Source organism: Melanotaenia boesemani, chromosome 10 (genome assembly GCF_017639745.1).
Source record: "Melanotaenia boesemani isolate fMelBoe1 chromosome 10, fMelBoe1.pri, whole genome shotgun sequence".
In the NCBI taxonomy this organism is placed as follows: domain Eukaryota; kingdom Metazoa; phylum Chordata; class Actinopteri; order Atheriniformes; family Melanotaeniidae; genus Melanotaenia; species Melanotaenia boesemani.
The window spans coordinates 18060769-18071100 of NC_055691.1; the positions used below are offsets into that span (position 1 = coordinate 18060769).

Here is a 10332-nt window from a genome sequence, read left to right on the forward strand (position 1 = left end):
TGCAATCATTGCTGTACCTAAGTACTACTGGATCCACTCGCAGATGAAAATATGGTTGGAAGAATTTTGGCCACTGACGGTGGTAAATATAGTAAAGTCTGTTTCCCTTTTTTGGTCACTGATAAAAAAAAAAGTTTTTGTTACCTTGACATGTTTGACCACACCTGTAGTCTGCCTCAGAAGGGTCATGTGATGTTACTGTGCCGTGCAGGGAACAGTCCCCTGCTGTCTGGCAAACCCAGATAAAACAGCTGGTTAAACAGCTGATAAGACAAATCACAATAACCTCATGTGACTCTTCTGAGTGAACCTACAGATACAATCAAAACAAAGTAACAAACTTTGTTGTTATCTGATGAAAAAGTAAATAGACTTGATAACCTGAGTAGATTGTGTGAACCTGATGGGATCGGTAATGTTTAAAACAAATGTGTAGAACAAAGCTGCTTTTATTTAGTCACTGATCAGTGTTGTCTAACCACCATTACACTTGTTAGTCTCCTGATACTTTAATCAGTGTATTTTTACACGCTACACATGGTTTTATAAACAAATACCCAACATTAAATGAAAAAATAACCCCAGCAGAAATAAAAGTACAAAAACAAACCATTTATTTGACCGTATTCGGTCAGTGCAAAACAATCCATCAAATTTACAACTAGAATCTGATCTCAGCTGCTGACATGTGGGGCTCTCCTCCAGCAACCCGCTCTTAGTTACATAGGACAGTCATAGATGTGGATGGCACGGTCATCACCAGCAGAGATGATCTTTGAGCCGGTGCTGTTGTACTTTACACTCCACACCTGAGAAGAGGATTTGAGGAAGAGGGGGGGGGGTGGACAAAACAAAAGCTGTCTTTATAACTTTGCTTGAGGAGGTTTGGGAAATTACACTAAACACCGTAATGTAGCCAAAATCCTTTTATTGTCTTATGACAAACTACAAAATGCTCAAAGCTAAAAATCAAACGACTTTAAAAATGCTTTCAACTGAAGAACAAAGCAGAGCTGAAAATAAATTAGTGGCAAATTGTGAAGATTTTCTGGCTTGTGCAGTCACATAATGACATGGCATACAAACACTGTGGCAGACTCAGCTGCGTCTGATCTCGTGTCAGAGGAGCTGTGATACTTCAATTGAAAGATTTGTGGGAGAACAAATCAAACTTCCCCACAGGCGTCTGCAACCAGAGATATAATGACAGCTGGGCTTATTGGTTTTTGCCCAAGCTGAAACATCAGAGAGGGGTTATGTGAGGAGACCGCTCTTTGACAGCGGCCATATTGATTTCCCTCATTGTGTCGGTTAAAATCTACTTTTTCTGTGTAACTGGACAAAAACAGAGTGGACTTTATCACCTGGTCTTGGTGGTCAAAGAAAGTGTTGATACAAGTTCTGGAGCTGGCGTCCCAAACCTTCACACTCTTATCAGATGAGCTGAGGGAGACAGAGGGAGAACATTTTATATGTTTTACAGTTTATCTTGGCCAGCTTAGTTTATATTGGCACTGTGAAATGGAAAACGTCCAAAGAAAAACAGCTTCAGCTGACAACGATTTTACACAATGGGAATGAAAGCTTGGGAAAGCAGATGGAGGAAAACAGCTTTTGCTAACTCATAAAGCACAGCAGACAAAGCCTGACTTGCTGGTCAAACAACCACTGGTCATTACACTGGTCATAATAAATGTTCCCTGGAAAAAGCTGTTTCCAGTCAGTGAAAATGTACAAGTGTCAGTTAATTATTTGTCTGGTGTGTTGCTGAAGTGCTGCATTTCAGCATTATCACATCAAGAAATGAGGGTTTTGTTTTACCTTGAGACAAAGTGGGTGTCATCTGGGGAAAAGGCGACATTAAGAACCCAGGATCCGTGACCACTCAGAGTGCCAGCCAGGTTGGCATGTTGCCTACAAAACAAATCCAGTTTGCTAAAGCAACCACCTGATGTGTGCCTCTGCATAATCAGATTGGCACAGAAACTCAATACAGTGTCATGTTTGTTTACTTCTCTGGAGGCAAGAATAAAAAAAAAAAAAAAACTCACACGTCATATATTTTGATGTAGCCATCGTCAGAAGCCGTGACCAGCAGCTGAGAGTCCGGGGAGAAGGTGAGAGATCTGATGGGCATGGCGTGACCTGCAGAGACAACAAGCACACCTCTCAGCTCAAAGCTCTTTCTCACCCTTAATTCTAAAAGTTTTAGCAGTTTGTGTGCAACATAAGCAAAATATATTTTGTATGTTTACCCTTCATTGTGTGAATAAGTGACGTATTGCCTCATGTAATTGCAAAAAGGACAAAAATGAGTCTCTGCCAACTGATTTGATATGAGATTTAAACTGAATGCTTTTTTTCCTTACAGAAGCATCACCTTCACCCAATATTCACACACAGGCGTTATGAGCCAAAGAATATCTGACACTACAACGCTGAGGGCTAACGCTCTGCTGTTTCTTTCTCTGTAATAGATCATTGTACTGCACATGTATGCAGAGCCAAATTAACTGTCTTTAAATGACCTGAATGTGGATTTTATCAAATGATGATGCTGCTGTGACAAAATCTGGATTTTATTACAGCAGTGGGACAGCCTGGAAATGCTTTAAACAACCAAAAGTTCACAGTTTAAAAAAGGTACTATGTAACTTTCCAACCATACAACTCTGCATTCCTGATTTGTTTGACGGCACAGTGACATTTATTTTATACATTTCTGGAGCCGTTGCTGTCCAGCAGGGCCTTGAGGCTGAGAAATCGTACTTGTTCTTCTGGGATGCTGTGTGATGTTGCAGCTGAGTTATGCCTTATGCACCGCATCACATGCTAGCAGAATATAAACACACCGTGTCTGATTCAAGAAACACAAGAGGACATTTTTGGAGGAAGAGAGGAAAAGAAAGAGAGAGAGAAGGACAGAGCAAGACATGAGTCAAAATTTAACTGACCTTTACTGGAGAGAGGTCAGAGTACAGGTAGGAAGCAAAGATGGATGCTGAATTGACCGTCTTTAGGGGGTGCATCACTGAGAAAATCTGCCAAAGTCCAGTAGCGCGGCTCTAACATAAACTTACACTTGCCTGTTTTTACATAAAGAAGCAGTAATGTGGAACTTTAGAGCTTGGGTGCCACACCTCGGCCAGATTCCAGTCTAGTCGAACACATAGACGTTACTGAGCACCAACCACAGTACCAGCATGTGTTAATTCAGTGTTGAGAGGTTTGATTTCATCTGATTTCAGTCAGACTAACATGTTTAAATGCACCTTTAAAAGTCCAGATATGGTCAGACTAACAAAACATTTAAACATTTTTTTTTTTTAAATCAAGTCAACGTACTGAATGAATCGTTGCCCAGCATTGCAGCTGGTTATATCAGACTCTTGCAGTAATGACAAAAAGAAAAATCTTCTCTTGTTGACCACCATTCCCTCTAAAAACCACCTAAAGTTTCCAGTTTATGTTGCGGAGTTTTACAAATAACTGTTTGGCAACACACTCGGGCTTTGAAGCTTTGCAAGATGGATTCTTTTTCTAACAAAAGAAGAAAAATAATCTTACTGCCTTGCAGGACAAGCTTTAGCCACTTATCAACGCACCTTCCAGTGTGTGGAGTAGCTTCCCGGTGGCGATGTCGAAGATGTTGATGATTCCATCGATAGCTCCGCTGGCCAAATACTTCCCATCAGGGCTCTGAAGAGAGAAATACAATTAAACAAATGAACATGAAATGGTTATTTCTACACTAACGGTTAAAATATCAAACAAGCAGCTTTCTTACATAAGCTATACTCAAAATGAATTTTCCTCGAGTGTCCAGAGAATATTCCTTCTTCCCACTTTCCACACCAAAGATGTTGACCTTGCCAAGATGGCTTCCCGTGGCGATATATTTAGAGTCTGGAGAGAAGGCGACTGTCCACGCGTCAACTAGAAAGGAGAGCAAGGGGATCAAACACGTGAAATATAAGGACTTCTTAAACACACAACCTTGAACACGGCTCGGTGGTTAGCAACAGTTCATGTATCTCCAGTCCTAATGAACCTAAAAAGCAAAATAAATCACATTTTGTTCATTTGTTTCTCTTTGGACAAGAGTGTTAATGAAGCAAAAAGAAACAAAATGTAAAGAAAAAAAAGCTCAAGTTCAAATTAAATAAAACCAAACTCAGCAGATCCAAAGAAGGAAAAAAAAGTTTGATCCATGAGCCAAATCGACCACTGATTGAAAACAGAGTGTGACTGGAAGATGTCACAGCGTTAATTGGAAGTACCGGTTAGTTTATCAGAAGACATCTGCGCATGAGTGGATCTTTTAAAAAACATAAAACAAGCTTGTTGGACCTATAAGAGTCTGTCGTTCCCTGCAGGTGTGTTTAAACTCCATGACAGTTTCCTTTGTGGGAATATTGTTGTTGCATGTTTGACGGTAAACATAAGAAATTATGGAGAATTTAATACATTGAAGTCATTGCACTAAACAAAAAATCTTTTTATAGTTAGACAAACAGAGTCAGAAGCAAATAAATGAAGCTTAACTCCATAATCAATTCTTAATCAATACATTAGTCTCACCTGGGCCGGCATCCATGGACTTGATCTGTTTTCCAGACTCCAGGTCCCAGAGACGGATGTGTGCATCGAGGGAGCTGGAGGCAGCGATGGCTCCGCTGTGATTGATGTCCACTGACACCACTCCCAGCTGGTGGCCCTCCAGAGTCCACTGCAGCTCCAGCTTCTCATCCGACCTGCACAGAGAGCACCACGCGCAGATTTTTGGGTCATGTTGAGACAAATAAACTCAACTTTTAAAAGAAGCTGAGAAGATCCTTGTTCAACAAAGTAAAAAGAATAAAGAGAAACTTGAACAAAATCAAATACAATACGTCATACGTGCTTTTATGCTACTACAGGTGAAACTGAAGATATTAGAATATTGCACAAAACTAAGTAATTCAACTTAAAAAGATAAACTAATATTATATAGAGTCATTACATGCACTGAGATATTTCAAGCATTTATTCATTATAATTTATAACTATAAATCATAATATCAGAAAATAAGATGACATGAAATTTAAAAAAAAAAGGATACTGAATTAAGAGTATAGTTGTGCATATGAACTCAGTACTTGTTTGAGCCCCTTTTACATGAATTACTGCCTTAGTGCGGCATGGCATGGATGTTATCAGCTAGTGGCCCTGCTGGGGTGTAATGGAAGACCAGGATGCTTCAATATCCGCCTTCAACTCTTCTGGATTGCTCGATCTCATGCGTCCATCTTTCTCTTGGCAACTCCATAGATTTTCCACAGTGTTCAGGTCAGGAGAGGTTGCTGACCATAGTAATCCCTTGGTCACTGAACCAGATTTGGGTTCTTTTGGCAGTGTGGGCAGTTGCCAAGTCCTGCTGGAAAATAAAGTCTTTTCTGCTGATGGAAGCATGAAGTGCTCTAAAATCTCCTGGTAGATGGCTGTGTTGACTCTGGACTTAATAAAGCCCAGTGGACCAACACCAGCAGATGACAAGACGCCCAAATCAACACAGATTGTGGAAACTTCACACTGCTCTTTAAGTGTTTTCAATTGTTGCCTCTCCGTTCTTCCTCCAGACTCTGGACCTTGATTTCCAAATAAAATGCAAAATTAGCTCATTAGAAAAGAGCACTTTGAACCACTGCTTAACAGACTAGTTTATCTTTTCTTTAGCCCAGGTAAGACGCTTCTGACGTTGTGTTTGTTCAGAAGCAGCTTGACAAGAAGAAAACCACATTTGAAGCCCGTGTTCAGGATCCGTCTGTTTGTGGTGGCTCTCGAAGCACCAACTCCAGCCTCAGTCCACTCCTTATGAAGCTCCTCCACATTTTTGAATGACCTTCCTGACGATCCTCTCCAGGCTGCGGTCGTCCCTGCTGGTTGTTCCATCTTTTTCTTCCACACTTTTCCCTTCCAAACTTTTTATTGATGTGCTTTGACGCAGCACTTTGAGAGCATCCAGCTTCTTTTGCAATTACCTTTTGAGGCTTTTCCTCTTGTGGAGGGTGTCAATGATGGTTTTCTGACAACTGTCAGGTCAGTAACCTTCCCCATGATTGTCAGTTCTACTTTGCAGGTGTTTTGGATTAATTAGCTGATTAGAATGTACCACTTAAAGGCTACAACACTGAACTTTTTCACACTATTCTAATTTTCTGAGATTTAGATTTTGGGTTTTCATAAGCTGTAACACATCAAAATTATAACAAATAAATGCTTGAAATATCTCACTTTGCATATAATGAGTCTACATATTGCTTACCTTTTTAAGTTGAATTAGTGAAATAAATTTTGTTTTACACAATATTCTAATTTTTTTAGGTATCACCTTAATATGGACATCATGAAACTGTTTTGCCAACATGTAGAATTGAGGCAATTTTTGCAGAACATCAAAGATTGATCAAGTTTAAAAAAAAACTATAGTGAAATCCTCTCAAATCAATATTTAAATTTACATCAACAATAAGCTGATAGATGTCAGCGTGCTGCCACAATTCAAGAGTTGATAAAAAAAAATATCCAGATGTGATGCACAACTGCACTGCCAACAAAGATGACTGTACTGTCCCACTGAATCCTGAAGTTACCTGTAAATAGTTTCTAGCACTTAATCCATCCAATTAAATTACTGACCTTAAGCTAAATGACAGAAACTTTAAGCTTTACTGCAACACTGCTGTACCGTGCAGCTTTAGCTTTAGCTGTACTTTCTAACAAATCAGCATTTAAATAGTACATATACGCTACAGGAGATGGACAGGAAGAAAAGGAAACAGGTGATATTTCTAACCATATTTTCACCAACATTTGGACATGTATAATAATCTAAATGGTACATATGTCTTACAAATCATTCACTTGATGTATTTAACCAAGATACCATACCAGCTTAAACAGTTTGTCAAAAGCTTGCAGCCTGAAAGGTGGAATGGTTGCTATTGCAACATTCACAATTGATGCATTTCCAAATTGATGCTGGATTACAAGGTACACGTGGGACGTCAGTGTGAACAGGTAAGTGCCCCTGTGGATGTCCCTTTACTCTATAGCTGAACAATATGTATTATTTGTCAAAGTCACTGTATTTAATCTGGAACTGATTCATTAACTAAATTCAGTGTTTAAAAAAAGAAAGAACAGTACAGTACTGGACAGAGGAAAAATGGAAATTAGACTACCAACTTTTTTAGCCACAGCCAAAAAGAAACACATACCATTTCCAGACTTTCACCATATCATCTAGGGATCCAGTGATGATGGTTTCTGAACCATCTGCTTCACTTCTGCCCCACGCTGCTGTCCAGATGGCATCATCATGTGCTGAGAGGAAACAAGTCATCAGACAGGGAGACACCTGTTAGGCTATTAAGACTACTGAATAATGAAAAAAGCTCATGTGATTTTCTTTGGTGGCAATTAAAAATGATCACATATATGTTAAAAAAAGAATAAAGAAAGAAAGAAAGAAAGAAAGAAAGAAAGACTTATCTATTAGGCCTCACAAGGGCAAATATGTGAATACATTTGAGAGAGAAAAAACTTTTTTTTTACTCTAGAGAGTATCAGTGTGTCTGCACAACAGTGGAAATACATGCCATTTGGGAATAAAATGCAATTTAGTTTTAAAGCCAAATCCTAGAAGAAGAAATATGTCTTTTACACCAAAACATGAAAAAGTTAATGTATTATTTAATATTTCCTACAATTATGAGGAAATTATTCATGTCATCAAGTAGGAAATGAATGAAAACACAGAGAATATGAAAAAGTGGTAAATAATGTTACTCACCATGTTCTTGTTTGAACAGAATGCTGTACTGTAATCAAAACACAAGTTTTAAGTTAGAGTTGTGTTTGTTTTTGTAACACCTCCGAGGCAGAACATTTTGTGAATTCATTGCTTACTTGAGTACTCATTGTTTTGGTCCTGGGAGCAAGAGAGCAAGTTTATTCACTCCAAACTGAAATCAACATATATGTAAATTAGCCGCAGGGCATTCAGGTTAGTGTTTTCTACAGCTGTCTCTCTAAGTTTAGCGCATTTATTGGCCAAAATAACAACTTTTAAACCGATTAACTTTTACTGTTTCTTGGACGGTAGAAAATGAACCGGATATTTACAAGCAGTTTTATTCATAAATTAGACATGGACTGTAGAAAATAATAATAATAAATTAACTGAGAGATAAACTACAGCTAACGTCTTCTAATGTCTGCTAGCATTAGCAGTTTAGCACTGCAACAAAGTGCTGTTAGCATTCTCAGCTGTGGTAATATAATCCGGCTGTCGCTAAGCATTATAAAAAAAATTGACAATACACTGGTTATCTATAATAATCTGCTCCAACGTACCTTGAAAATTCCTAATGCACTTATGAAGCAAAATTTGGAAGCTCATGAATTACATGTGAGACGCCATGACAACATTTGATGTCACGTCCGCCTTTCTTCTTCTTTCAGCGATTGTGTTTAATTGCTGTTGGAGAATGGCCGAAAAATGTTGTTAGCACCACCAGCGGTAGTGGAAAGGTATAGTAATGCATCTATACATCGCCTACCCTAGTTGAAAAATAGGTTTTCAATTGATATATACGTTAAATTTACTTAAAACGTCTTCGTGTGTAGTACATAACAACAACAACAACAAAACTAATAATAATCATAATAATAATAACAATGAAAAACTGCAAGATTTTCTTCAATAAAATCAAATAAAAACAAAAAAGTTAGTTTGCTGGTGCATATTGAATGGTTGATGTAATGATAAATACACACAAAGACCCGAAGAGAGGGATAACACAGATAATAGGTATTAAATCAAATGCAGGTGTGGGGTTTTTAATTGAAAACTTTGAAAAAATAAAGAAAATCTCTCTTTATTCACTGATTAGAGGAAGTCTGTTGAAATGGAACAATTTCCTCTTTTAATTTAATTCATCCATTCATTCTCTGTACCGCTTGCTCCATTACGGGTCGCAGGTAAGCTGGAGCCTATCCCAGCATTAACAGGTGAGAGGCAGGGTACACCCTGGACAGGTCACCAGTCCATCTCAGGGCCAACACATAGGGAACAAACAACCATTCACACTCGCACCTAGGGAGAATTTAGAGTAATCAATAAACCTAACATGCATGTCTTTAGACGGTGGGAGGAAGCCAGAGTACCCGGAGAGAACCCATGCATACACATGAAAACTCCACACAGAAAGGCCACTGCCCTCAAGGCCAAGAACTAATAAAAGTCATAGTTTTGAAGAGACTGTTCGGCCTTGAATGGCATAATATAATATTAAAGTTAAACCTCTGTCCAGATTAAAAAGTAAACAGAAAAAAATAGTACATCATTTTGACAGATGCTGCAGTAGCAGCAGTGGAAGCTCTACACTGTTAAACCACCTGTCAAAACAAAGTTATAGGAGAATGCCATTAAAATTTAATAACTATATTCACAGCAGGCAGATCCTTCAGACACAATGGCACATCTCTTCTTTTCAGCAATACTGTACTGGATCATATAAATCCAAAGTCAAATAAAACACTATATATACATATATATATATATATATATAAATATATAGATGTATACACACATACAGACAGACCTCTGAATCAGACTTCTGTTGCACCGAATACTGGCCACAGAGTGCAACGAGTTGGAAAGTCTGTCTGATCTGACAGCCTGCAGGCAGCAGTGAATTTAATGCACCTACTTTCAGTCAAGTGACTCACTCACATTGATAGAGATGTAATGTGATGGGTAATAAACCTGTGGTTGCAGCACACTGAAAGGAAGATAAAGCAATCTGCTATTATTGGAGGAAACCATATATCTCACTTTTTTTCTTTATTATACAAAAGACTTTTGTGGATTGTGATGTATAAAGGAATAAGAGCATTTTTATTCTTCATCTTAAAACAAAACACAAATAAATTAGCTATTATTCAGATATAAAGAGGTGAGTGACTGTGATTCCATTTGTCTGGTGTTTTTAGCCATGGTTTCCACTGAAATGGAAAATCACTGTGTAAATACAGTTCCTTGTGTCATTGTCATTTACATACTTTGCCTTTTTAAATAATCAGTCTGCTTATGTGATTCTGGTCTGGCACACTGCAAGTGGTTATAAAAATGACTAATCCCATAACTTTTTAAGCCGAGACATCTAATTCTTTGAGGTTTGCATCTGTTTTAAATCCGTCCTGCAGAAACAAACTTTGATCCAACAATAAACTTTAAAGTGTAAAAATTTAGATTAGTTTTTAGGCTTTTCAGCATTCCTACAAAT

General features: G+C 38.2%; 1 protein-coding gene across 1 annotated transcript; it reads right to left on the bottom strand.

Annotated features, from left to right (window-relative positions):
* Nucleotides 1-597: 597 nt before the first annotated feature.
* On the bottom strand, nucleotides 598-8519 carry wdr61 (WD repeat domain 61). Its single transcript, XM_041998047.1, has 11 exons — nucleotides 8399-8519; nucleotides 7952-8007; nucleotides 7836-7863; nucleotides 7261-7366; nucleotides 4582-4754; nucleotides 3788-3936; nucleotides 3606-3699; nucleotides 2052-2145; nucleotides 1822-1914; nucleotides 1365-1443; nucleotides 598-809 (listed from the first exon to the last, which is right to left on the bottom strand). Exons 2-11 carry the CDS (start codon nucleotides 7961-7963, stop codon nucleotides 720-722), a joined length of 918 nt encoding a protein of 305 aa, XP_041853981.1. The 5' UTR covers nucleotides 7964-8007; nucleotides 8399-8519; the 3' UTR covers nucleotides 598-719.
* Nucleotides 8520-10332: the final 1813 nt, after the last annotated feature.

Excerpts from the sequence above, each read along its gene's own strand:
- wdr61 (XM_041998047.1), bottom strand. Across the intron at positions 7,367-7,835 it reads TCTGTTCAAACAAGAACATG|CACATGATGATGCCATCTGG; the intron begins GTGAGTAACATT and ends GTTTCCTCTCAG. Across the intron at positions 3,700-3,787 it reads TCATTTTGAGTATAGCTTAT|AGCCCTGATGGGAAGTATTT; the intron begins GTAAGAAAGCTG and ends TTCTCTCTTCAG.